The sequence below is a fragment of the Malaclemys terrapin genome, chromosome 4 (assembly GCF_027887155.1).
Source record: "Malaclemys terrapin pileata isolate rMalTer1 chromosome 4, rMalTer1.hap1, whole genome shotgun sequence".
In the NCBI taxonomy this organism is placed as follows: domain Eukaryota; kingdom Metazoa; phylum Chordata; order Testudines; family Emydidae; genus Malaclemys; species Malaclemys terrapin.
Genome location: NC_071508.1, coordinates 89138795 through 89166416, shown reverse-complemented (window position 1 = coordinate 89166416; position 27622 = coordinate 89138795). Strand labels below are relative to the sequence as shown.

The 27622-nt window shown below is 45.1% G+C and overlaps 1 protein-coding gene across 2 annotated transcripts in view; it reads right to left on the bottom strand.

The window, feature by feature from the left end:
- Positions 1-21621, bottom strand: part of PAPLN (papilin, proteoglycan like sulfated glycoprotein) — a 66927-nt gene extending 45306 nt beyond the window's left edge. For both annotated transcript variants that reach the window (XM_054027331.1, XM_054027332.1), the window contains exons 1-2: positions 21438-21621; positions 11839-11901 (exon numbers count right to left, since the gene is read on the bottom strand). In XM_054027331.1, coding sequence (XP_053883306.1) covers positions 11839-11901; positions 21438-21446 — 72 coding nt within the window. In that variant the 5' untranslated portion in view covers positions 21447-21621. The remainder of the gene's footprint in view (positions 1-11838; positions 11902-21437) is intronic.
- Positions 21622-27622: the final 6001 nt, after the last annotated feature.

The following is a 27622-nucleotide window of genomic DNA, read 5'->3' as shown; positions in this document are numbered from 1 at the left end:
GAATAATTTATGAGTTATAAGCTTTATACAGGGTAAAACGGATTTATTTGGGTTTAGACCCCATTGGAAGTTGAACATCTGAGTGTTAAAGACAGGAACACTTCTGTTAGTTGCTTTCAGGTAAACCTGCAGCTTTGGGGCAAGTAATTCAGACCCTGGGTCTGTGTTGGAGCAGATGGGAATGTCTGGCTCAGCAAGACAGGGTGCTGGGGTCCCGAGCTGGCACGGAAAACAGGGGGCAGAAGTAGTCTTGGCACATTAGGTGGCAGCTCCCAGGGGGTTTCTGTGATCCAACCCGTCACAACATCATGCTGTACCAAGCAAAGGTGTTACCATTCCCTCTCCCTAGCTAATGGGTAAGGAGATAGAGGGAAAAGGACAAGAGCCAGGAACAAAAAGCCTTAAGTACTAGAAAAAGCATCTAATGCCCCACCCACCCACGGGATCGCAAGCCCAAACATCTAAACTGCAATTTTATGGCCCTGCAGACCAAGTCCTGTGAACTTGAGCCAGCTGATCTGGGCCCACCATGGCTGTGCTACAAGTCTTCTATTGCAGCATAGGCGTACAGGCCAACTCTATTCACCTTCAATCCATTCGGCTGCCTCCGAGAAAGGATCCCAGCTCCTTGGAATGTTTACATCTTTCCCAACACTCTAGACCAGCGGTTCTCAAACTGTGGGTTGAGACCCCAAAGTGGGTTGTGACCCTGTTTTAATGGGGTCACCAGGGCTGGTGTTAGACTTGCTGGGGCCTGGGGCTGAAGCCAAAAGTTTGAGCCCCACGGCCCAGAGTTGGAGCCGAAACCTGAGGATTTCAGCCCTGGGTGGAGGGGTTCAGGTTACAGCTCCCACCCACCCAGGGCAGAAGCCCTCAAGCTTTGTCTTCGCCCCCCCAACCCGGGGTGGGGCTCAGGCTCCCACTTTGGCCCCCCTGCCTGGGGTGGAGGGGTTTGGTCTTCAGTCCCCATTCCCAGGGTTGTATAGTAATTTTTGTTGTCAGAAGGGGATCATAGTGCAATGAAATTTGAGAAACCCTGCTCTAGACACAAAGCACTACTTCCCAGATTAGGAAAAAAGAGATGTTGACATAGGCATCACCATCCCAGACCAGATCAATAGAGCCCCGTACTCCTTTATCCTGTCTCCAGGCCCGATTCTTAAGAGAAAGGCATAAAACACCTACAATGCAGCTGTCTGCAATACGATTCCAGTGAGGGACATTTTTTCCTGACTATCCCTGGTGATCACCACGTGCTCTGGACATCAGCATTGATAGCCCTAATCATGTTTGTATTCTAGATGATATAACTGAGGTATGAGTGTCAAGGGAACCCATAGATACACTTTAGACTAGGATAAGATATTGGTACTAAGCGCAATGCGATCAGTAAGAGAACATTGCCCCAGAAGGGTATAAAATATTGTAGCTGGGGGAAACCTGGCTCATCGGAGTCAGCATGCTCTGTACAGAAAAGGATGTGGAACTCGGGGAGTGGGGAGATATTCTGAGAAGGAATAATGATTGCAGGTATGCAAGATTACTTACTATGAAATTATTTGGAAGAAAGAAGGGGGGGGGGGAAACAGTGCACCCCAGGGAGAGATAGGAGTCCTGGAGCAATAATACATTCTGGATTTAGAATGGTCATTGAAAATAAGGTTTGTAACTAGGGTTGTGTGTCTGTGTCCATAGGGCTCTGTTTGCAAAGCCTGCGGTTGAGAGGGGCTAAGTGTGCTGCTTGGGCAGTAAGCCAATGTTGCTACCGACTGGACGATGGAGCTGAGACAGATATAAAAGGTTGCAACAGGAGTCAGTAGCTGTCTTTACACCCACTCCATTTCCTTTGCCCTTTAACGTTATAATTCTATCCAAAAAGCAATCGAGTTTATCTGGCAGGATTTATGAATCCAGGATGCCTACTACTAATGGTTACATCACTCTCAAGGGCCCAGAGCCTGGACTGCATCCAAGCTATATTGGGTACAGCTCAGGAAGGGAGGGGTGCAAAGGTGATGGTGTCTTTGGGAATATATCCAGAGCTTCCCTAAACATTCTTTGGTACTTTAAATACGAACACATGTAATAGTCAAATCTTAGACTATTTACAATCTTGCAAAAAAGAGCAGCAAAAGGCTATTAACCTCCTGTGTGCTGACTGCCACTGCAACACCTGTGCAATGAAGGCATGTGTGTTCTTGATAAAGCTGGCATTCCCCTGCACCCAGACAGCATCTTCCAGTTGCACTCCGGGAACGGTCTCCTGCTGAAGAACAAGCTGTTGCAGGCTGGCATCACAGCATGATGACATCACTCATCGTGATCTTATGTTGTAACAGAATAGTTGCTGGGTTGGGTCGGATCAGGCTGATCCTAAAACGGTTGTTTCAGATCTCCAGTACGACTGTTGGCCCAGCCATAGCTTGGCCTGGCCCTTGTAAACTATCAAATTAGTTCTTCCCCAGAAAACAGTGTGTAAATTCCCCCTTGTCTTCTGGAGATGGCTCTTTTATTTTCTATCTGTATTTCCTTGCTTGTATACGAGTCCTTGGTGTAACACCCGCAGCTGTCTCCCCTCCTCTCTCCCTCCTGTACAGAATGTGTCTCCCTTTGCTGATACAACTGTCACAGGAATCATCCCGCTATATTGCTGTAACTGCTACCAAATCACACTCATGATTGTCTTGCTGCAACATCCCCTTGAGTTCTTCCTACCTAGTCCCTGTGATTCCCTAGCATTTGTAAGGATGCACTGGAAGGAATCGTTCGTTCTCCTTGCACTTTGCTGTCCTGTTTGCGTCATACAAGCTATGTACAACCCTCTCCAACCTCTTCCACTACAAGTCTACAATCCAAATCCCTTGAGATGAATCCTTTGGTGCTGACCATCTCTCTCATCCTAGCTACAGCATACCTGACTCAGTGAAACTGCTCTCTCTGCATTACAGGCACTTCCATGCACTTTCCCCCTTCTAGTAAATATCTCCCTGGCCAGAGCACCCATGGCTGGTGCATAGGGCCCAAAGCTGAACTCTTATTCATCAGTCTGTCTCACTCATTCATGCATTTACCCTCGGTCAGAAATAACCTGCTGGATGTCAGTCTCTCCTTCCCACCTCGCCATTTTAGGAATGGTCCCATCTGTGGAGTTTTGGGTCTCTCAATCTTTTAAATTGATCCTCCAGCCCCCTACTCCCGTCCTCTGTATTGGGTATCCGTCTGTATACGCCTTCTCGCTCCTCCTACATCCTCTGCCCCTATACACAGATAAATGAAACATGCTACAGATCTGTTGCTCTGTGGTGTTTCTCCTCTCTACCAGCTGGCTGATTCAGAAGCAGCACTCTGGAAACAAAGGATCTTTCAGCCAGCAGAAAGAGGAAGAAAACATCTAGATCAAATCCTGACACAGGGCAGCTGAGAATCAGATAACTGGGAGGGGGTAGAAAGGCAGCAGCTGCCCTCAAGCCCTCCCTCAGGACATGGCCCGGTGTGATAAATATTCAGGCATTTCTGCTATACAAGTATTGTCGTTCTTTCTTTTCTGTACACAAAGTGACATCCCCAGGGGTGCTTTACAGTGAGGTTTATGGGCCTGCAGAGCCCAGGAGCAACCATCAACTCAATGCTACTTTGTTTAGCCATAGCGCAAAAGGGATATCTCAGCAAAAGAGCCCTTGCTGAGCAGTATAGTGACAGGAGAGTTTCCCATTCTGGGCGCACTGCTCCCATATATTCAAAACAATGCACTGGGCTTGTTTTGTGTGCATGTGTACAGACTTGCATAAATATATAGATATTTTATAGGTCTGTGTATTTATGACAGATACAAAATCTATTATTATAGGATCCTTATAACGAGCTGTTTCTAGATGCCATTATCCAGTTTTTGTCCCAACAGCCTTCCTTTGCTCTGCTCAGCCTCTGGTATGCTTTCATCTATTGTCAGCCATGATGACTAAACCCCTGTCCCTGCTGGACCCTCGAGCAGAATCCACAACGTTCATTATTAGGGTACCACCCAGCTCCATTTTCCTGCCTTCAGCAACACACATCCACGGAGTTCTCTAATTTGCCATGGGTGTGCCTAGGAGAGCATGTTTTAACATGTCAGAGAAAGTAACACAGGGTACAGAACTGCCCTGCCTGACACACAAAGGCATCAGAAATGCAAGCCCTGGTTAGCTCTCCTTATTGGGCAGCCGTCCATTGGGTGGAATGGTTAACGCAGTAGAATGACATATGCCCCCTTGCCGACTCTCTCCTCTGCTTGGACGTCTGGTACTCCAGGGGCATAGAGGATTTTAAAGAGTAAGATTACTCAGGAGAGTGGGATATTCGTGTGACGTGCTCTCCATGGTCTGTGTGGCAGAGTAAATGGACTGCTGTGCTCCAGAGCCAACATTAGGCATAAGCAGACTAAGCAAGTGCTTTAGGGGCAGCTCAAGGGGCCACCTATTAGCTTTTTATTATGTTTTAATGGGGGGGGGCAAAACATTCCTGCATATGGCCCCTACCGGGCTAGCACCCCCACAGTGGTGCTCTGAACCAAGTGGAATGTTTTAAGGTCAATGGTCTCATTTCTAAGTTTAGTGTAACATTTGTAACTCCTGGCTTCGGGTGTTGCTGACCTGATTTGTGGCATCTTCTGCTTATAAAGACAACTGTGTCCAGAGTAACCAGTTAGCGGTGTAAAAGGGATGCCTTCAGCTCCTGTGAGGATTGTTACACACCCTGCCTTTGAGAGTAATTCCAATATACACAGTGCTCTAAGGGGCCCATGAACCAATCAGGATACAAACAACTTATAGCACAAGGTACTGTGGGGAGGAGGTATGACACCCAACTGGGAATAAGGACTGGGAATGGCTGAGCCATTACAAACATTGACTCTATCTCGCCTTGTAAGTACTCTCACACTTATTATCAAACTGTCTGTACTGGGCTAGCTTGATTATCACTTCAAAAGTTTTTTTTCTCTTAATTAATTGGCCTCTCAGAGTTGGTAAGACAACTCCCACCTGTTTATGCTCTCTGTATGTGTGTATATATATATATCCTCAATATATGTTCCATTCTATATGCATCCGAAGAAGTGGGCTGTAGTCCACGAAAGCTTATGCTCTAATAAATTTGTTAGTCTCTAAGGTGTCACAAGTACTCCTGTTCTTCTTTTTGCGGATACAGACTAACACGGCTGTTACTCTGAAAACTGGGAGGGGTAGACAATGTTGGCAGTACCTGTGCGGTGTTGGAGCAGGCCCTTCAGGGATTTCTTAGCTGCTCAGGGAGACAAGAGAGAGACAGACAAGTAGATAAGTAAAGAGAGAAGGCTGTGTATTTCGGACAGACAAGCAGGTGAGGTAATCTCTTTTATTGGACCAATTCCTGCTAGTGAGAGAGAGACAAGCTTTCGAGCCACACAGAATTCTTCTCTGAAAACTTTATAGAAAGCTTGTCTCTCTCACTAACAGAAATTGGTTCAATAAAAGATATTACCTCACCCACCTTGTCTCACTAATATCCTGGGAGTGACATGGCTACAACTACACTAGATAATGCAAACAGACACAGCACTGGCAGGTATCAGGCATAAAATTCCTGTTGAAGACACAATGGTTTTATAATTATAGCATCACTTTATGGCTAAGAGGGAACTTACATTCTAAGGTCCTATTTTTCATCATTTAGGGCCCAATCCATGTCATTAGAAAAATTTTAATTGGCTTCAAAGAGCTTTGAATCAGACCCTTTAGAAGTTTCCCAAAGAACTGCACTGGGCACTGTATCTAATCAGCCCTGTTCTCCACTAAGTTGGCAACTTTATATTGTGAACTGCTGTTCAAACTCCTTGGAAATTCCTCAAAAAAAAAAAAAAACCCCACACATTACTTGAGCCACAATTAGCATTTCTGGGGTTTACTGAACCCAATAATCCAATTATTAAACTCTACATAGATCTGGTACAAACCTTGCTTATTTGGGCACACAATCTTATTTCCAAAAAAAAGAGGTGATGAAAAGTGCCTCCACATTGGAGGACTAGCTACAAGAGTCTGCACAATGTTACCTGCTGGAAGAGAAGGTCTGGCTTTCAACTTCAGTGATAAAAGATTAACGTAGACTTGGTTCCCTGTGTCTTACTGTCAAGACACATAGAACATCTGTAGCATAAAAAACTACAATCATACCCAGAGACTGCATAGGTCATTTCTCATATCCAGTTTGATCTTACTGTACTTTGCATTTCTTAGATAACTTTCCATGCTTTTATTTGCTAAGTCTGTTTAATGGCATCAAGTTTATCTTTGTATTGATGCACCCTTGAGGTCTAATCAAGGGCAAACATTTCCATTTGGCCATCAGTGAGATAAGTGATTGTGGGGTTGGGGGAACAGTTATTTCAACATACACAAAAATGTTCTGATTCTTCCGGGTTGATCTCAGTTTATTTCATAATGGATTGACTGAGAGAGTCCACTCTTGCTGTGCATGGAGTCCTCAGCAAGGAATGTGACTTTGCTGTGTTTGCAAAATAATTTGCTGAGAAACAAAAGTTATCAATGAGAAAAAATGGTGTTAATGGTCTTGAACCAGGTCATCCTCCACATGGGGATTGGTCCTGCTTTGAGCAGGGGATTGGACTAAAATGGGGGGAGGGATAGCTCAGTGGTTTGCGCATTGGCCTGCTAAACCCAGGGTTGTGAGTTCAATCGTTGAGGGGGCTATTTAGGGATCTGGGGCAAAAATCTGTCTGGGGATTGGTCTTGCTTTGAGCAGGGGGTTGGACTAGATGACCTCCTGAGGTCCCTTCCAACCCTGATATTCTATGATTCTATGTGGAAAAATCCTAACATCTGTGGCGCATTATGATCATCTAAGTAGTAATAATCTGCATGTCATTTTCCTGAGTGACTGAAGGCCCAATCCTACAAGGTGCTGATCCCTCAACTACAATTGACGTGAAGGGGAGTTGATGATGCTCAGCGTCTCACAGGCCTATCCTGTAGAAACATGACAAGTGCAGTTATCTGGGTATATGCAGGTGGATTGATTTTGGATATACAACTCATTTTAGGCTATTGGTGTAACAAAACAAATGAGAAATAAATGGATGTCCTATATAAATAAGGTAAAAGAAAAACCCTCAACACAGAGTGCTGCAGGCAGGAGTTCATCTTCTGCCTTCTAGTGCTGCCTGTATATATTGCAGGCTACAGCTAAATCTCTGCTAACTCTGGCCATGAGTCTCAGACACTCTGTTGTGGCTGGACTCAGGCAATCATTTCCAGTAATTCTGACTTAACTCCTCATTATTCTTGCCTCGGAGACATGTGTTCGTAAAGATCTTTAAAGGCAAAAAGTGCTAAGTATCATTATTATGAATAATACAAAAGTTATCAAGGAAATGCATTCAAACAAAACAGGAACAACTAAAACAAAACAAGGTGGTGGCAGCAGGAGATGAAACACTAAATGGTACAGAAGTAGTGAGCACCATATTAAAGAACATCACATTAACCTATACATGTAGGTGTAAATGTAGAGATACCAGTGGAAGGCAGGAGTCTCCAGATTAACACACACTGGGTAGGATTTTCAACTAGGCCTCAAAACAGCCTCCTGTTGCTATTCAGAGTGGGGGCAAATTAGACATCCCCTAACTACCTGAACAGCCAGATCGTGTACCCCTTAAAATGCTGAGCAGTTACATACTGGAATAGGCTGAGTGACTTCAGTGGGACTGCTTTGATGATTGGGATTGCCACCAGCATGGGGAAGGGTTTGTAATCTGGCCCAAAAGGTGCAAAACATGCAGGGTGCAGTTATTTGCAGGCACAAAATTACACTTGCACAAATGGAAGCCAGGACAAGGCCTGGCTGGAAATCAGGCCCATTATGTACCAAACAGTCAAAATCTGCATAGCCAAGAGGGAAGGATTACTCATGTGCAAGACCTTGAGAAAGTGGCTTTTATCTGAGCTTTGTCTACAGCAGGAAAATTCACTCTAGTCTCCCGTGGCACAGCTCCACATGCAGTAGCAGTGGTGGAAGCTGTACTGTAGACAGAGCTCGGGCAGTTTTACTGTGGTGTTATCTCCCCCTGCTCTGAGTCTCAGTGACAAAAAAATGCCTCACTCCTAGCCTCCACCATCATTACCATTGATTCCAACTTTCCTAGAATGGAAGCAGCTTTAGGGCTTGTCTACACTGAGGCCTTTGTCTGTGTTGTCCATCTGTCCTGTCTTGTCCGACACCTAGAGTGTAAGCTCTAGGAGGCAAGGACTGTTGTCTTTGTTACTTGTCTGTACAGCATCTAGCACAATGAGCCCATATCCTGCACCTAGGCACTACTAATACAAACAACAGAGGAGATGTTGGCAGCTGGGCTGGTCCCCTCCCTGGGTCCCCTCTATGGAGCCTGGGGTCCCTCATGTGTTGGGAAGAGGAGAGAGAGAGAGAGAGAGATCCTACTGGTTCTGCTTGGTACCAGCATGTTCTGGCTGGCAAGGAGGGGAGGCAAAGCCTGGGACAGCAGGTGCTGCTGAGGATGGAGCATTGGGAGATAAACTCCTATCAGCCAGCTGGTGCTGCAGGCAGTCAGTGCATCTGAGTTCCTCCTAAGAGCTGCCTATTGCAGGCAGCAGCTAAATCTGCAGCTCACTCCGGCCATGAATCTCAGACACCCTGCTGAGGCTGGACCCAGACAAAATTCTCAGTTGTCACCTATGCCAGCACCTCCCCACTCAGTTATCTGCTGCTTTCCCTGATCTGACAGTTGATGTCATTAAAATAAAAAAAAAAATTGCCTACTCCGGACTAAAACCGGGAACACGAAAAGGGAGAAGAGAAGGAAAAGAGCAGCCACTAGGACTCACCCTTCAATCAAATTAGTTTAAAGGAGTCCTGTTCACAAGCAGGCACACACGTGTATGCACACACCCCTGCCTGCAACTCCACACCCAGTTGATTTCTATATGTGCATCATCATTATCAGTCTGTATCATTTCCAAGTCTATGCTCTCGAGCCACCTCCACTGAAGGCGGTCTGTTTTAAGGCAATGTCATCACATGGAAGCGGTCCTAATCAGTGTAGCCAGGCAGCATGCATCCTTTGGGGCATGTGGTTTATTATCAGAAGGCCTTCTTCCCAAATTCCCCTCCCACCCAATGATAGCAGGGAATTTCAGAAGCCAGCAGACTGTAATTTCTGTAGAAAGTTTGAAGATTTGTGTGGGCACACGCTCAATTTTGGAACACACTGGGCCCAATCCTACTCTGAGTCATGTCAGTGCTCAAACTCTCATTGACTTCAGTGAGAGCAGATTCAGCCCCATGATGTGATTCATCAACCTCCACTCGCTGTTCTCAGAGCTGAGACAGCTGGATTTTCCACAACATTCAGAGCTACTAAAAAGGGGGGGGGGGGTATAATCCCTGTGTCCGCATACACCCTTTTCAGCACCCCTGCACACATCCTCCTTATGCGCTTCTCCTCATACTGTTAATCCGTTAAGCCATAAGGGGTTTGCTGTCATATACTAGCCTATCCATGCATCCATTCAGCTGGGGAATCATAGCGATCAGCCAGTGACACTGTGGGAGCAGGGCAGGACATATAGATTCTTTTTCAGGCACTGGTGTGGGAGGGAGGGGAATTAATTTGATTAATTTTATTGTCCATGAAAGAATTAAAGGCAAATACAGTGCAGGCAGGCACACCGCAAGCCTCTCACATATAGCTGTCCCAGAGCCCTTCCAACTGAGCTGCATCATCCCTATTATTCAATCCCCTACACAGCTCTGGCAACGGACCTCTTTACTGATTTGACACCCCAACAATGTTTTCAATCTTAGCACATTGCCCACTAGGCAGTGATATAAGTAACTCTAAGTTCCTATCAAGCTGACCTGCCAATGCCCCTGCTATTCCAGCTCTGGGTCCCCTCAGAGTTTTGTCAATACATCTCAGTCCTGCCCTGCAGTATCCCATCTCCTCCAATCCTGTATTTATTCTGAGCAAAGATTGGCCAATAATATGGACATGTTGGAGACTAGGTAGGGACACATACATGTCACTTATGACATATGTGAAGCATGAGAATAGGTTTCAAGAGGTAAAAGATTATTATTAAATTAAATAGCAGCAAAAGTATGCTTGTGTTTTGGGGAGTTACCTTCTGCGAGCTAGCCCCTTCCAAAAGGCTACACATTGAGAGGTTTTATTTCATTTCCTGGTTTAGATTTCCAGCAAATGTGAAGATAACTCCTAAAGTTCTATCTTTCTGGCACCTAGTAGGGAAATGTTCTAAATTTGGGCTCTTTTAGAATAGCAAAAACCCAGTGTCAGCTGATACAGCATGGACTTTTGACCTGGGGCTTCTATAGAAGAAGGAACATTAGCAGTATCCTATTAGTTGTTTTATGGCCCATTGGAAGAGATGTGCTTGACAGTAGTGATTAGAGGTGTTTATCCAGATGTGTGTCCAAGGGCCCTGGTTTGTTACTCAACCCTTGACAGAACATTGTGCATTTGTATAACACATAGCCTCCAGCAATGACAGTTGCCTATGCTCTTATTCATCAGAAAAACTTCTGTCTGTATTTCCAGGCAAAAGGTTGAGAGCAATTTACAATAGAAGAGTTACTGTGTCTACAATGAAGCCCACACATGACGGTTAGTTTTTTTTTTCATGCTGCCATGTCACTGAACAGTCCTTTAAGCCCCTTTTGGAGTACCATTGACTCCAGAGGTCCATACTACTCTGGCAAGGCTGAAGGGTGAATTACCTTTATACAAATACAACCATCTCACCTGACTCCTATTCTACATAGGACTTGTCTGACAGTGAACACAAAACAACTGTTCCTGCCTCAACAGCAGGGCTGCTCTGGGATTAGCTCCTACTACATCAGAAGAGGAGTAACAGAGCTCCACCATTTTAAAGACACAATACCTTTCATTAGAGAAAAACTGTCCCCCCTGCAAAATGTTTAAGTGCACTTTCCAATTCAGATATTTTCAAATTCTCACTGAACTCTGTGACTACAGGAATCACAAATGGGGGAGGGACATTTTTAATGCCATGTGAGGCAGATTAAGTATGAAAGTCCCTTTATGATGATGAGGAGTTATGCCTTTAATCTGTCATGGAAGGAACTAGAAATGACCCATCTGAATGCATTGGTGCTTCCATTCCTCTCTCGACTGTTAAACTGCATCTCCTCACACCTCCTTAGCTGGGCAGTTCCAGCATCCAATGTGGCTCTCACACCACAGAGGCACTTAAGGACAGACTGTTAAACTTCCCCTCCTCTACAGATGCACCACCATTTCCATTCATTACACATTCTTTCAGAGAAGTTACTGACTTTAGGACACAGTGTCTAATATCAGAGACAAACAGCATAAAGCCATCCCCCAGAGATTCTCCTGCTTCACAGTTTCACTGGACAATGTGGTGCATTGCTCACATGGGATGAACTTTTTTGGCTCTTTTTTGGTCAAGGCTGCTGGTTTTGAACCAATTGCGTTAGCAGCTAGCAGGGAGAGATTGTGTAACATACCCAACTAGCTCATAGACTTTCTAATGCAATGACTAGCATGTGTGTGTATCACTATCACCTCAATGGAGACGTGGAGGACAGATACAACATCAAGTGTATGTCAGTCAAGTATTAACTTCTTCAAGTGCACGTATGTAGTCATTTTCAAGCAGGACACCCATTACCCCAAGTTCTCTACAAACACTTTGGCTGCCAAAGTTGAAACCCTCTACCCCAAGTTTCACGCCATCCCTGGTAACAGCCACTCTTGAGAAAAGGTGTTTAACTTACTGAAGATGCAGGAAGTGGCATCATTGTTAACGTGAGCAGGAGGAACAAGTTCTTCATCTTCCTCTGTGGAATAAAGAGAACATTGATCAGAACTGCTGGTTTCTTGCTCCTTCGTGGCAAGAACTCTCTGTGGAGCACAGGTCGGGGATGGAGGGGGGCAGGCTGGTCTGGTGGGAGATCTGATGGAAGGGACCGTGGAGTGAAATAGAGGGTAGGTCTATACTTACCTCCGGGTCCGGCGGTAAGCAATCTATCTTCTGGGATTGATCCCAGAACTGCTCGCCGTCGACGCCGGTACTCCTGCTCCGCAAGAGGAGTACATGGAGTTGACGGGGCAGCCTGCCTGCTGCGTCTGGACCCGCGGTAAGTTCGAACTAAGGTACTTGGACTACAGCTACATTATTCACGTAGCTGAAGTTGTGTATCTTAGTTCGAAGTGGGGGGTTAGTGTGGACCAGGCCAGAGACTCAACAGGAAAAGGGGATGGACTGAAACCAAAGACAAGTAAAAGGTAGTTTGTCACTACGTATCCCAGACAAATCAAGGCAACTATGAAGACTGAAATTATCCTCCACAGAAAGCCAGCATGTAATTACTGATCCCCAGCATTTCTCCTAAGCTTGCCTTTGGCATAATGAGATCACCATCACAGGGCCTGGAGAGGAGGGGAGAGGGAAACACATGCTGTTTCTTGTCCTCCCACCTACCCATTTATACATACAACACACATAGGTTTTTTTTTTTTTTTAAAAGGTATTTAAAATGATAATGTTCTGACTTCAGCCAATCAAAACCAGGAAATTCCCAGGTTAAAGATTCTTTCTGCATCTGACTCACCCTGTTTGAGTTGGAGGAGTTTCAGGAGCAGGGTCTTACCGGTAGAATACAGGAGGTGATCTTGCATGTCTAAAATCTTCAAATTTGGCTGTCTAAAATCCATATTTAGGCATCTAAAGATCTAGCCTGATTTTGGAGAGGTGCTTACCACCTGCAGCTGCCTTTGAAGTCAATGGGAATTGTCAGGTGCCTACATTTATTTAGATGCCTAACATGGAATCAGGCGTCTAGAGTTAGGCACCCAAGTTTAAAAAATTTGCCCCATATGAGCTGCACCAGGATACAAGAATTTGAATGAAGGGCTGAATATGGAAAGCTTAGCCCCAACCTGACCCTTTTTGAGATTTGAAAGGGTGTGCCTGGAAGCAGAAGTGCCAGAATACTAGGAGGGGCTCCTTGGTTTGAATCCAGCCTGGCCAGAACGAGATCCCACCAATTTCATGAGAAATGGCACTGGTGAAATGTGCAGCCCCAAGAACGCTGGGATAAGCATCCAGACTCTCAGGTTTAATACTGAACTCACCCAACACTGAAGATTTTGAGGTTCGCCCATTGCTAGCAATTTGGAGGTCTGGAAAGAGCGGATAGTCCGCACTGTAGCAGTACCTCCACCGTAGCTTTGACTACACCAGTGGGACACTGTGGCAATGGAAACCAGAAACTCAGTGCATCTCATTTCATTGCAAACTCCAAACTCAGACCAAGCTCAAAAAGGTTTGCAAACCTTTCAGCGAGCTCGGGTCTATGTTCTGACACAACCTCGATCCAATTTATAGCTTCATGTGGAATCCTGGGCACCTTTGCCCAGCTCTGTGGGTGTCTACCTAAACTGCTTGTGCAAAAATCATATCTGCATGTGCAAATGAGGCCATAGGAGCTCATGATGGGTCACTGAACACCATGCCCTTTTGGACATGAGGAAATGGCTGACACGATTTAGACAGCTATTTTTCAAAATGGTTTCCCCATCTCTCTCTCTTTTTAAACTATATCCTTTCAAAAAATCATTGGACAGACAGCAATGCCTGGTTCTGCTTTACATGGTAAAAGTCCAGATAAGAGACTAGAAAACATGACCTATGAGGGAAGATTGAAAAAATTTGGTTTGTTTAGTCTGGAAAAGAGAAGACTGAGAGGGGATATGATAACAGTTTTCAAGTACGTAAAAGGTTGTTACAAGGAGGAGGGAGAAAAATTGTTTTTCTAAACCTCTGAGGATAGGACAAGAAGCAATGGGCTTAAATTGCAGCAAGGGAGGTTTAGGTTGGACATTAAGAAAAACTTCCTGTCAGGATAGTTAAGCACCGGAATAAATTGCCTAGGGAGGTTGTGGAATCTCCATCATTGTCTACCTGCTCTTAAAAATCTCCAAACACCTGTCAGGAATGGTCTAGGTAATACTTAGTCCTGCCATGAGGCAAGAGACTGGACTAGATGTCCTCTCAAGGTCCCTTGCAGTCCTATGATTCTATGCCAGGACAGATTTTCCAGAAAGGGATTTTTAAAATTATAGAGCTTGATTCCTAAGCTGGTTTAGTCATAGCTGAAAATTTACATAAACAGAGGATCTGGCCCATGATGTTTTAAAAAAGTTTCACTGTTTATTTTCTTAAAATGTTCCTAACTTTTGTTTTACTACCAGATCTCCAATATGTCTCAACTCCACTTTTTTTTTTTTTTTTGGTTTGCTAGCCTTGCCAGGGAGAATCAGGCACCTTTTTTAGGGTTTATGGTGGGATTAGCATAGGAATTAGAGATATAACATGGAGAGCGTGAGATGGGGTGAACACGTCCTATACAGAGGTAGGCAACTAGGGGCTCACTAAAGCAGCGATATAAAGAGGCTGGGAGAAGGCCTATGAGGGTTAGCTCTCCCTGGCTGGAAACAGGGCTGGGAAGGTCTGAGGACCAAGCCAGGAAGCATTGAGAAACTGATCCTCTGCCTTAGACAGGAGGATTAAACTGGGTCCAAGAGATTTCTTAACTTAATGGCTGTTTCTTTTCTCCCCTGCCTGAAGCCAACTGTCCTTTGTTTGACATTTCTCTCTTTGTTTTTGACCAAGCTGAAGCAAGCCCTGGTCCTGACTCCCTTTGAGCCAAGGTGGAGAAATATTCGGTATAGAAAATGAGCAAGCGAGTGTGTGTTAAACAGGATGTTGTATTGTGTTTCCCTCCCCAGACTCCTGTTACCTGCAGCTAAGGCCTGGGACACACTCAGACAGAGCTCTTTTTAATCTGAATACAAAGCAACGTTTAAAATTTTAAAATGTCTCTACATATAAACTGGCTGGAGATGCTAGGAGAGAATGGAGGGATGGAGCATGACTAGGAGACCAGAGGGTAAAAAGTGGTGCGACTTGGGTGCTTGAGAAAGGTTTACATGACAGTGGGGAACTGGCTCTTCATTTCCACACTTGTTAATGTTTGACCTTTTGTAAAAAAAAGTGCAGGATTCTAAGAAAGTAATTTTATTTTTGTATTAGTCATCACTGAAACATGCTTTCAGACGTAACTTTTTTCTTAAATGAAGTTATGTTTTTAGATTTGAGGTGAATTTTGAACTTAAAATAAGATACTGACGATAGCAGAAACAGTAAAAGCACTCTCGTACTTCATGGTTGAGTGCAGGTGCTTTGTAAGTTTCCCCTGCACAGCTGTCAACATACTTTAATTTCAACCTGCAACATTGCCTACTATTCCAATCAGGAACCTATGCAGCTCTGCCAACACACCTCAATCCTGACCTGCAGCATCTCATGCTATTCCAATCCTGTCCACCCCTACAGCTCTGCCAGTGCACTTCTATTGTGATCTGAACCATGCCTGGCAATTTCAGCCCTGTGAGTAAAGCTATGTTTATGGTTTTGTATTAAGGACTGAGGACTAAATCAAGACACCCAGGCAAGCTTCTGACCCAATTAGTACTGAGGTCTCCAGTCACTACTCTGTCACTCTGACACTTAAGTCCCCTGTATTTTGGGGGAGAGAGATGGTGATATCTGGGGCACTGTTCATAACAAACATATGATTATATCTAGATCACTGATGTGGCCAGCTTGGGTGGGCCCTATTATCACAAGGGACTCTTACAACAATTCCAAGCCTGGCAGAACTTTAGGAGAATCGATCAAGAGTAACTCATGGCAGACACTGTTGGACCTGTGAGTCAGGAACCGGGGTGGACAGGCAGACAAGAAGCTTGTTTCAATCCCACCACGTAAGGATTGTGAAAAGAGAAACTGAAAAATCATCAGCTACCACAGCAACAGGGTCGGCTCTGGCTTTTTTGCCCCCCAAGGCAAAAAAGCCTCCCGCCGCTGCTCCCCCCTCCCCCCAGTGTGGCAGGGAAGGGCACCGAGCTGGGCCGTGGGACGCTCTCCCCGACCCGCCGCGCCGCCCCTCTCCAGGTGCCGCCCCAAGCACAAGCTTGGTGGGCTGGTGCCTGGAGCCGGCCCTGCACAGCAAGGTCAGATTCTGGCATCTCCTGACGAAGAGGATTCCACAGTGAGCCTTCACCCTCCCACACCCAGCCAAGGGGTGGGATGGCAATGCGAGATGAGGCTATATCTTTGCAGAAATTGCACATCTGTGTCTTTCCCACCCCATGAAATCCAAAGTACAGTAATATTAGTGATGTAGATTGAACACATTTGTAGGTATGCCTTGTGCATCAGAGAAGAGGTGGTGGTTGTCCCAGCCTATAATGTTCCATTACAAGGAGAAATACAATATTTCTTGAGGATAGTAATAGGCAGACACTAAGCTATCTGTTCAGATTTCGCCCTCTGCAGCAAGCCTTCCATAGTTAAGGTTGCAACCAGGGTTCCATTACAAACCTTTATTTTTTTAAAGATTTAATTATAACTTGTAGTTTAGTAATCTCACTGAGTACACATGTTGATTAAGTCTCTATTACATTGCCCCATGTAAAAAATCTAGACAGCTAATGTTGCCACAAGCCACAATAGAACAAACATACAGAAAATACATGACGAGAATTAAAATTAAAAAATCCTAAGCATTAAAAAGAATGAAAAAAAAAAAGACTAGCTAAAGACTTATATTCATGTTCTAATACTGCTATGGGTCATTAATTTGGGGTTTGGATAGATTAGGAAAATGAGTGGTGTTTTAAAAGTTTTAGCTTATGTGTATTAACTAACATGATTTTAACACTAGCACTGAATGTGGACAAAGACAGTGACGTTTAAAAACTTGTTAGCTGGCTCTGGTTAACACACTTAACTTTGGGAAACTTCTTGAGAAGCTAAGCAGAGTCTAGATGCTGGGTAGCTACCTCCAATTAAACTATTCCTCCCTCCCCAACAACAACAAGACAATTTTCTCAACCATACAAGTATTGTAATAGTACTTCAAGTGTAAACCTTAAAATAATCTGAACTGTTTTCTCTCTCTCTTTGCACCTGTGGGGCCCAAGTCTCCTCTCCCTTAGTGGCATAAATCAGAAGCATGTCTGATGAAGTAAATGGAGTTACACCAGTTTTACATTGCTGTGTAAGTGGGAGGAGATGAAAGGTAGCAGAACTGAAAAACCCTTTTGACTCCACTAAAAAAAGTTAAGAGGGAGTACCTGTGCTAGAAGAAACAGCTTCTGTCTCCAGAGCTGCCAGCCCAGCACCTTTCAGCAGTTGCTAAAAATTAGCTTTAAAAAAAAAAAAAAAAACTTTATGAGTGTGTGATCACTCTGGCACTGCAGTGTGATATGAAAGGAAGCGCATATGGGACTGTGTGATCAGAGAAAAATGATAACTGTGTCATCTAAAAATAAACCTGCTGTTTGTTCTGCACAGACCCATCACTGTGCTCCCCCAGTAGCAGCCAGAGCACAGCAGTCACTGCTCTAAGAACTAAGTAGCAAAATAAACAATCAGTGGATGGTACAGTTTTTCCAGACAACATCATACGTCTGCATGTTGAGTGTGTTTGTGCATTTGCGTGAGCGAGCAGGAACACATGGTGTGTACATACGCACGAGCACGTGTGTAGTTAAGCATCCAGTTCCATTCATATATACCCCTCTTCAGAAACCAGAGATGCCTTTTAGTCACTGCCAGAAACAGGATACTGGATTTAGATTGACTATTGGTCTAATCCAATAATGGAGTCAAATAAGAGACAACCTTTGGGTGGATATACACATAATGAACTCCTGCAGAGCAAAGATTACAGTGGGAGACGGCTCTATTATCCTCACAGAACAGTGCGTAAATCCCTCAGGATTAAGGGACACCTTTAAGGAATTAGGAATGGATGTACTGGATCAGACCAGTCGTCCATCTAGCATCAGTATCCTGCCATTAACCGTAACCAGTATTGGACTCTTCAAAGGAATCTATGTCTACACTGCAATAAAAGACCCACAACTGCCAACTGACTCAGGCCCACAGAGCTTGGGTCAGGAGCGCCGGAACCTGCATAGAAGTGGGGTGATCACCAGAGCCAGAACTATGTCCCCATCCCTGCTCCTCCTCTTCCCCCAAAGGTCCTGCCACCACCTGCTCCTCCCCTTTCCCCTGAGGCCCCACTCCCTAGTCAGGCCAGACAGCCGGAGCCAGGCCATGGTGAGAACTGCCCAGGGAGCCTGTGCCACTGTAGGGAGCCCCAGATCCTCTACCTGCTCTGGGCAGGGGGCGGGAGAGCAGCCCCCAGCTCATGTCCCTGCCCTCTGGTGCAAACTGCCCAAGGCAGGTGGAGGGTCCAGGGCTCCCCACAGCAGCCTGGGTTCCCTGGGCAGCTCTTACCACAGCCTGGCTTCGGCTTCCGGCCTGGCCAGGGGGCAGGGCCCCATGGTGGGGCAGGTGGAGGGGGGGGCTAAGGCCCACCTCAGCCCCACCACAAGGAAGAGGCATGCACCACTAGCAGGGCTGCACTTTGTGGCAGGGGAGCTGATCATCTTCTCAGCTCCTCCACCACAAAGTGCAGCCTCTGCCAGCCTGCCTGAGACTAGTAGGCCCATGTTAAAAAGTGGGAGTGCTTATCATTTTACACAAGGACTCCAAAGAGTGAGATAACCACCAGCAGCCTAATGCGTAAACCCTTCAGGACAGGGATTATCTCTTTTTTGTGTTTTGTACAGCACCCAGAACAACAGGGCCTCAATCCAGATTGGAGCCTTTGGGCAATACTATATTAAAGTGTTAATAATAATAATAAAATATTCCCTAATTCCTCTACAGAGCAGCTGGGTCTCTAGACTAAACACAAAGACAGCAACAATGTATCACCTTTTCTAGCACATGAGGCAAATTGGAACACAGCTACTCACATGCACTCCAGCTGAGTCCACGTGCATCTCTTAGGAGATAACTAACTCCTTAATGACTAGATGAACTGACACTGCAGAACACTTACATCACACTTGATAAACACCTGGACCCAAAAGGGGGCGAGCCAAAACCAGAAACACACAGACTGCATCAGAAGGCACCTAGCTTATAAAACAACATTTCAGGTTAGCCATTCTCTAACTGTTGTCTGATGCTGCATCCCAGCCTCAGAGCTGCCGTCCTTCTGTTTAGAGCGAGACATTCATTTACAGCTTATTTTTAAAAGCAAACAAATTCAAATGTTTTTTTAAAACTATTAAGGAGAAAAAGAGAGAGAGAGAGAGAGAGAGAGAATGCGGAGAGACCTAGCAACAAAATTTTGAACCCCTGCTTGGCATTTGCCAAAAATCATTTGGGTCTCACAGGAGTTCTGTCTCACAGGTTACATTTACAGGGGATGTCTTATTAGTCTAGCCTTAGGTTTGAAATGTGTAGATTCTATGGAATCAGAGTCTCCAATATCAGGGGGGTCAACTCAGGCCTTTATCCATCTGATGTACGTACATCAGGTTCCACACAATTTACTGTGTGGAGGCAGTACAACCTTACAGGGTCATTGTAAAAGCAAATTTGGCCCCAAACTTTTTTTGTTGTTGTTGCCTTTTTTGGGGAGGAGGGGAAAAGGGATACTTTTACAAAACTGATCATCAGAAACATTACAAATCTGATGGAATCAGATTATTTTAGAAACAAAACATCTCCCTGCAGTGTCCTCAGCACAGGTCTGTGCTGATGCATGAGAATCTGAGAATGAAAGTGACTTTAAAAAAAAAAAAAAAAACGTGAAACTAACATATCTTCATTGTCCAACCAGAGAGAAATAATAAAGTAAACACAGAACATCTATAGTGGAAATTTTGATTTAATTTTTAAAACGTTCATTTTAATCTGTTTTAATAATGTAGGTAAAGCAATTTCTCTTTTTAAATGATGTTTAAGTTACTATCCCTTTAAAATCCATGGCCCTATATGGTTTTGGTAGGCATTAAAAATCCCCCAGCACTTTCTATAAGAGCAGAGTGTTTGTCCTGCTATCCCTGGACAACACTGCCCACCACACACACTGTTGTACAGTGGGCTGTGCTCTTGCTTGCTGCCCTCCACCCCAGAAACAGCTGCATTTCACTGGATCTGTGTCTATACCATTTATGAAACACTCTAGGATCAAAAAGCATTCCAGAAAGAGAGGGGATCACATCTATCAAAGTACAGAGAGGAATGGGAGTATGAATCCCAAAGCTGTCTACAGACAATCTTGCTGAAGGACTCTGTGCTGGTGCAATGTAGAAATGGGGAGTGTACAATCTAAATGTAGTGCAAACATTTCCAAGATCACTGAGTACAGAGGTACAAAAACTTTTAATCAAGCTTTACAAACAGACCACCCCAGCCTTCCTCCCCCTCCCCATGCTCCTATACCAAGTCTGGTACCTCCTGATCTTGGGAACTCCATACTGGACAGCCATGAAGGTTTTCTGAGCTGTGTAAGTCCTTTAAAGCAGCTGGCCCCTCCCCAGGGAATACCATGGCACTTTATAAATCCTGTGCCTTTAGATTTAGCACAGCACTTGTCACAACACTAACCATCCTTTTACCATCTCTTTCTCAGAGTGAGCTCCCAAAGTAGCCTTCTTAACTGACATGTTCACTTGTTTAGCAACAGGAAAACCACAAAAGATGTCAGAGTGGGGCCTGATCCTGCAAACCCTTCCTTGCACTGGCTTTGGTGGGACTACTTGCTTGAGAAGAGGTCTGCAGGATCAGGTCTATGTTCTGGACAGGTGAAATGAGTGTGTAATGATCAGAATAGAGACACCCTTCCTCTGGAAGTAGGCAGGTGCTCCTTCAATCCACACAGCTGTCTCCCATAGTAATGGTTATTTGAGTATTAATTGCCAACAGGTACAGGAATCCACTGGTTCAGCAGCTTAACAGTCCTACTCATTGGGCTTACTTTCCCCCACAAACTAGTAACAATTCTCACACCAATACAAGCCCTGCTAAACTTATATTGCTTTCTACACTCATGTTGGCACGATCTGTTTAGGCACCAAGCCCCTGGGCTCATCCAACATTAACTGAGACCTCTTCCCTCTCCCCCAAGAATGTTAGTAATGGCTATTTGATTATATTAGCCCCTGGACTAATTAACTTGGGAGTGGGGAGCAGCAGGGATTAACATTCACTGAATATATGGAGTGTCTTCTCCTTCCCTCTCTGCCAGGAAATCTGATTTTGCAATCACAGGACTCCATTCAGCAAACATCTCTCTTGTCCTTTAAACTGTAGCCAAGCTGATAAAAAGTAGTTGGAAATAAAAAGCCGTAAACAGCAAAGGAAAGACAAATAGACAAGTGGCAAATGAGATGAAGAGGAGAGGAAAGAAACGACCCACAATGCAAAACTAACTCTTACCTTCTGCATCAGTTTGTTTGAAGGTGAGTGTAAGGTTTAGAGGCACTAAAGCCACCCTGTAGCCCAGCTGCGTGTCCACTTCCCCACTTCTGTAGCTCAATCAGTGGCTCCAACACCCTCCTCTCCCCAGCTTCTGTTTGGTTACTAATCCTTACTGCACAGGAAAAGGAGAGAGTTGGATTTCATTTAACCCCTTGAGCCTCAAAGTTTCTTTCTGAGTTTCCTGTTTTGCTTTTGAAAGACGGAGTTGTAACCACGCACACATGGAAGAGCCTGATTTAGGATGATTTCCAGTTCCCTTTGAATGTGTGCATCCTTTAATTGAAAATTGTGCTGCAAGTTATTGCCTGGGTGGAGCCCTTCATAACTAGTTTTATTGTAGCTGTAGGCAGCATATCAAGAGACAGATACAGTAATTCCTAGTTCCACTCACTGTTCCTTATTTTCAATAAATTCCCAAGTCTAAATAACAAAATATTGAATTTAATCACATTTCCTTTGAAACTAGAGATGGGCCAGAGCCACAAGTCATCAACAAGGCATCCCCTAGACTGTGGGAAATTTGAATCCAAATCCAGTTTACAGCTGGCCCCATCTCTATGATGGGCTTAACCAGACCCTCAGATCTGAAGGTCCCAGCATTTTGGAGGAGTTAGGCCTATATCCAGAGATGAATATTACAGCTTGGGCCCATCTCTATTGGAGATGCTCTTTTCTCCTTTAACATGCGCCATGTAGTTTACATCCCCTGTGAAAAACCAGCTGGGAGAACAATTTAGCAACAGTAAAAACTGCTCAGGAGCAAAGAAGCTGACAGAATTCCAGTGTAGCTAATGGATGACAGTGAGTTCTTGCTTGCAATTCCCTCTTTGATCTTGAAAACAGAGTCTCTTTCATGCGTTGACTGGGCCCCTATCCAGGGCAAAATAACTTTAAGGATCCAGATAGCTGGTCCACAAAATGGGTTCCACACCAGCAATGATGTAAATTACATAGACTTAAAGTGATGTCTACACCGCGCTGTGTCAGCGAGACATGCTCTCCCCATCGACATAGTGCATCTTCACCAGATGTGCTACAGTGATGCAGCTGCGCTGATGTAGCGCAGTAGTGTAGACGAGCCCAAAGAAACTTACTTTTAAATGAGAGCTGAGGTGCTCACGTGTTCACATGACTCCAGGAGCTGGGGCTTTAGGAAATACACCAAAAAAAATCCTGAGATCTGGTAACACTGCTTCTGTACTTGATAATCTTACAGCAGAGATTTTTGCCCACGAGGCAGATCTACTGACAAGCAAATCTCAAATGGTGCATGGTGCTCAGCTACCAAGCTGGTGGGTGCCATAGGAGAACCCAGGTATGCTTTTCCCCCGGCTGTAGCCAGGGTGGCGTGAGCAGGGAAGATGCCTGGTGTGCAAAGCCATGGGGGATGCCTAGTTACAGTTCTGGCTTTTCCAGATACAAAAACACCCAACCCTATACTTTCCCTCTAAATTACTATTACATAAACAAAACAGTAAGGTTTGTATGAGAGAGCACCCAGTGTGTGTCTCCCGTGTCAGTCTGCACAGCAATGAAAACGAAATGACCTCCTGTCCCTGTAGACTGCAGAACCCTGTAGATTTAAAGGTGCAGTACACAAACCAATGCATCACAGTTACACAACCAAATAGCTGTTCCTCTCATCCATCCCTTGTCAACATGTTGCATATGAGAAAAATCCATTTAACAACATACAAATTATTGTCCTGTCACAACAGAAGCTGCTCTCCACACAGCCATCCAAATTCTCCTTTGACAAAGCTGAGGGGCTGGGCAGGAAGAGGCTGCAGCTGCTGGTGTCTCCGTGTGACTGAGACACACACACATCCTCCAGTGCTGTTGGCTCAGGTGAAGGACAAGGAGGCCTTCCAAAGGCTCAGCTTCCTCTACCAGGCGGCTCACTGCGTCCTCGACCAGAATCCTGAGAACCAGGAGCTGGCACGGTTCTACTGTCACGGTTCTACTGTCACGTGCAGTGCAGCATCAGCCACAGGCTTGTCCTGAGACAGGACCATCTGCAAATCCTGCTCGGCCCTCCTGGTCCCTGGTGTCAGCTCCATGGTGCTCCAGAGAAGATGCCGCAGCCAGCACTGGACAGTCGTACCGTGTCTCTGCTGCGGCCAGACCAAGTGCTTCCCAAGCAACCCAGCATACAAGCTGTAGGTGGAGCAGCCCAAGGCCCTGCTGGAGAACCAGCCCCAAGCCAACCAGAAACCTTTGTTGCCAAGTCTCATGATTTTATAACAAGTCTTGTGTTAGCTGATGTTTTTCTTAATCCCCACAGGCCTTGGCATCGTGTGAATATTACCAGTCTCTCAGCTTGTAATATTTTTTTAAAGTAAATTTATAGCCCTCACAGGTGTGGAGAAAAGCTTGTAAACATGATCCCTAAAGCTTCCAAAGCCCGCAGGCAAATAAACAGAACTCCAAATGCATTGTTTTAGAGATCTCATGATTTTTAAGCCATTCTCATGATTTTTGAAAGCTTGGGTTTGGCAATGCTGCTCTTGTGACACTGACAGGAGGAATTTGGGGAGGAGGAAAGTAATTGCCCACACTGAAATCTAGCCAGGACATAGCCAAGAAAGAGCTGTGCCTACTTTACTAAAGCAGATACTGGCTGCACACAGCATCTGGAGACTTTTAACCATAAAGATCTAAGAAATGTTCCCTGGGGATGTTGAAATAAAATCAGAACTGACCATAAGTTTCACTCCAAACTCAATCTGAAACTTTGGTGAAGTTCATTTCATCAAAAAAAACCCAACAGCCAGCCAAACAAAAAAGGCCTTGTACCTCCCACTTCCTAATTCCAACAGGAGGGCAGGAACACGGGAAAAAACAAAGGCTGTTCTTGTGGGATTTTAGTCCAGGCCCAGCTCATCTCAGGAAATCTGTACTGTGGGTCTCACAAGACAGCTTGAAATTGCAAAATTTCCAGGCCAAAGTGGTGCCCTAAGGATACATTCTAAGCAACCACATGATTGGGTGTAAACGTGCAACAAATTTCTGCATGGTGATCCCACGCTTGCTATTGTAAGTAGTTAAAGTGTACACAGTTTCTGTGAAAGAGGAAGTAGTGATCCCGGTGTACCTTTTAAGTTCTGGAAACACTTTTGAATGGAAAAAAAAGAGGTGACAACGCGCTGCTGCTGCCAGCTCTAGGCTTTTGCCGCCAGAAGCAAAAAAAAAAAAAAAGCCAGAGGGGTGACCACCAACAGGAGGAGAATTTGGGTGAGTCAGGTCACCCGTTTTATATTGTCAATGAAACATTTTTGGCACAAAGCACGTTATGAAGGAAATCCCTTCTAGTATGCTGTTGATCTCTTAGGGAGGGGTCTGTCCTGGCAGCAGCAATACCAGATTTTCTTCCAACAAGCCCTCAGAGCACTTTTAATGGAAAGGAACCACCAGACTCCCTTATTGCCAGGGAGATCCCTTTCTCCTTTCAGAAGGACTGATTCATATAAGAATACAGAGCCTGACAAGCTTCACATGGCTGACAGGCTGTTGCTATTTAAAGTTCCCTTCATTGTTTTAGCAAAATCCAGTAATATCTGTGTACTTCCAGCAGGGAACTGACAGCCAGGGACTTGGCTTCTAACCCCAGCTCTGCCATGACTCACTTTATTATCCTGAGCATGTCACTTGATCCCTTGGACTCTCAGCTTCCTCATCTCTAACTCAGGGATGACAATTCTTACCTACCCTCAGAAGCGCTAGCCTGTGAGGAGTCGTTAAGGTTCATGAAGCACTTTGAGCCCTTCAGATGAAAGCTGGAAAGTATTATGAGACTTCCCTTGTAGATGGACTCTGCTGTGTGACTACAGCAAGGTCTGAAATAACTTACTGTACCAAACAAGTTGCTTGCAATAGTTACTTTTTAATCAGGAATTCTTGCACTGCTCCATAACTGCCTCTCTGCTCCAGAGGTCTGGCCACCTACGCACGCCTGTGATCTCTCTCCTGGAGTGCTGAGGACTGGCCCACTCAATGCAATGTGATAAGATGAATTAATAGAACTTCTGTACGATTACAATTATTAGCAGATATGTTCTTTCTGTGGCAGCTGGGTATAGGGCTGAGCAGGAGCCTGGTCAGGTTAGGAGAGGGGGCAATAGTATCTGAGTAGGATGGGGTAAAGTACATGAAAAATAATTCCCAATATTAGCAGGGCTACAGCCACATGAATCAATAATCTGTGAGTACTGCTATTATTATAGTGTCTTCGACACACACAGGCTTGGAATGAAACAAAGAATTCTGCCTAACAATTCCCAAAACAGGAGTCTAAAGTTAGGCTCCTACATTCATATTTAGGCACCTGCCTGACTGTCAACACCCAGGAGCGACCACTGATCTCAATAGAAGCTGTTGGGCACTCAACATTTTTTAAAACAAAATGTTCATATGGTTGTTTTTCATTTGCAGAGGTGGGGAATAGGGGATTCTAGCTCATCCTGCCCAAGGTGGATACCAGCTGGGGCTATTTCACCTCTTGATGCAAGAGACTGTAAGGCCAGGCTTTGTGGGGGGTGCTGAGCTTTCATTCCAGCCCACCACTTCCCTTGGGAGTTCTTCCCCATGCATGAGCTGCTGGCCGAGTAGAGAAGACCAGTACTGGATGGATGCTCTGGGCTTACTGCTAAGATGCAAGGGCTGAGTGCTCCCAAACAAAGCTATACTCCCGTTCGTTCATTCCCCCGAGGGGCTGGGAGCATCTGGCAAAGTCCTACACTCAGTCTCAGCAAGATGACTGCTGAATGACATGAGCTACCAGCCCAGGATCCCCATACATCCGCTTATGGTTCCCCCCTCCCCCGAAATACAACCTTGATCAATAGTAAACGAATGGGCTTGTGCGTAAAAATCTCAGTGCAGAGCCTGAAGCTGGAGGTGCCGCTCTCATTCCCATTCAGATCCTTCACTCAAGCACATCAAGACAAGACAGTTCAGTGAAGTCCAATGAAATCAGTCAGCACCCTGCCACTGCCTGCACCACCAGGGAAGAGCGGTGATATAAGATATAAAGAGATCTCCTCAGCCTACCACCTACTAGGTCAGGCCCCGGAAGGCCAGTCTCTTGACTAATGTGGTAGAGCTGCCACCTATAGACTAGGAAGGCAATGGGTTCAACTGTCAGCTGTAGTAACCGGCAGGACTCACAGGCAGCAGCAGAGGCACACCTCTCCGAATTGGGTAGAACTTTCTTCTCTGGCTGCTGCTCAAGCTCAGCACAGCCTGGGCTCTAGTGTCTTTGAGCCAGATTCTGTCCCCTTCTCCGGCCCTTTCTGTCAGCTGGGTTCTGACTCCCGTGCCGCATTTCCCCAGAGACAGCACATGAACTGGCCTTTTGTATTCATACAGTTAGACAGTTGCCCTTGCCCCTCTCCATTGCCAGGTAAGTGATCAGCCTGCCACTCTAATTATTTTTGGTCCATTTGGTCCATTGGTGGCCTTTGACATGCAGGAGGTCAGGCTAGATGATGTGGTCCTTTCTGGCCTTAAACTCTATGACTCTAGTTCCAACCAGTTGAGATTAAAATCCTGACTTGCTGGAGCATCTAGGCCAGGTGAGATGAGAAAAATGAAGCACAAGCTTCTCGTCCTTACCGTAAAAGAGAGGAGGAGAAACATGTATGAATAATTTTTATATTAAATATCAGAGGGGTAGCCATGTTAATCTGGATCTGCAAAAGCAGCAAAGAGTCGGGTGCCACCTTATAGACTAACAGACGTATTGGCGCATGAGCTTTCATGGGTGAATGCATCCGATGAAGTGGGTATTCACCCACGAAAGCTCATGCGCCAATACATCTGTTAGTCTATAAGGTGCCACAGGACTCTTTGCTGCTTTTATATTAAAATCTTCCAAACTAATTTTAACAGAAGATACTATTCTGCATCTGAGAGTTTCTCTGACAACAAAACCTCAAAATAGAGTGGAGTTGGGGAAGTGACCTGCTGGAGATGGACAATTGAAGATTTGGATATAAAAACCGAGAGTCCAATTCTAATCTCCTTTACGCTGGTTTTAAATCAGTGGAGCTACTCCTGAGCAAGAGATCAGTATAAGACCAAGATCACTGGGCATGTTTTCAATTTCATTTTTGTTTTTAAAGCATTGGGATACATTTCACATC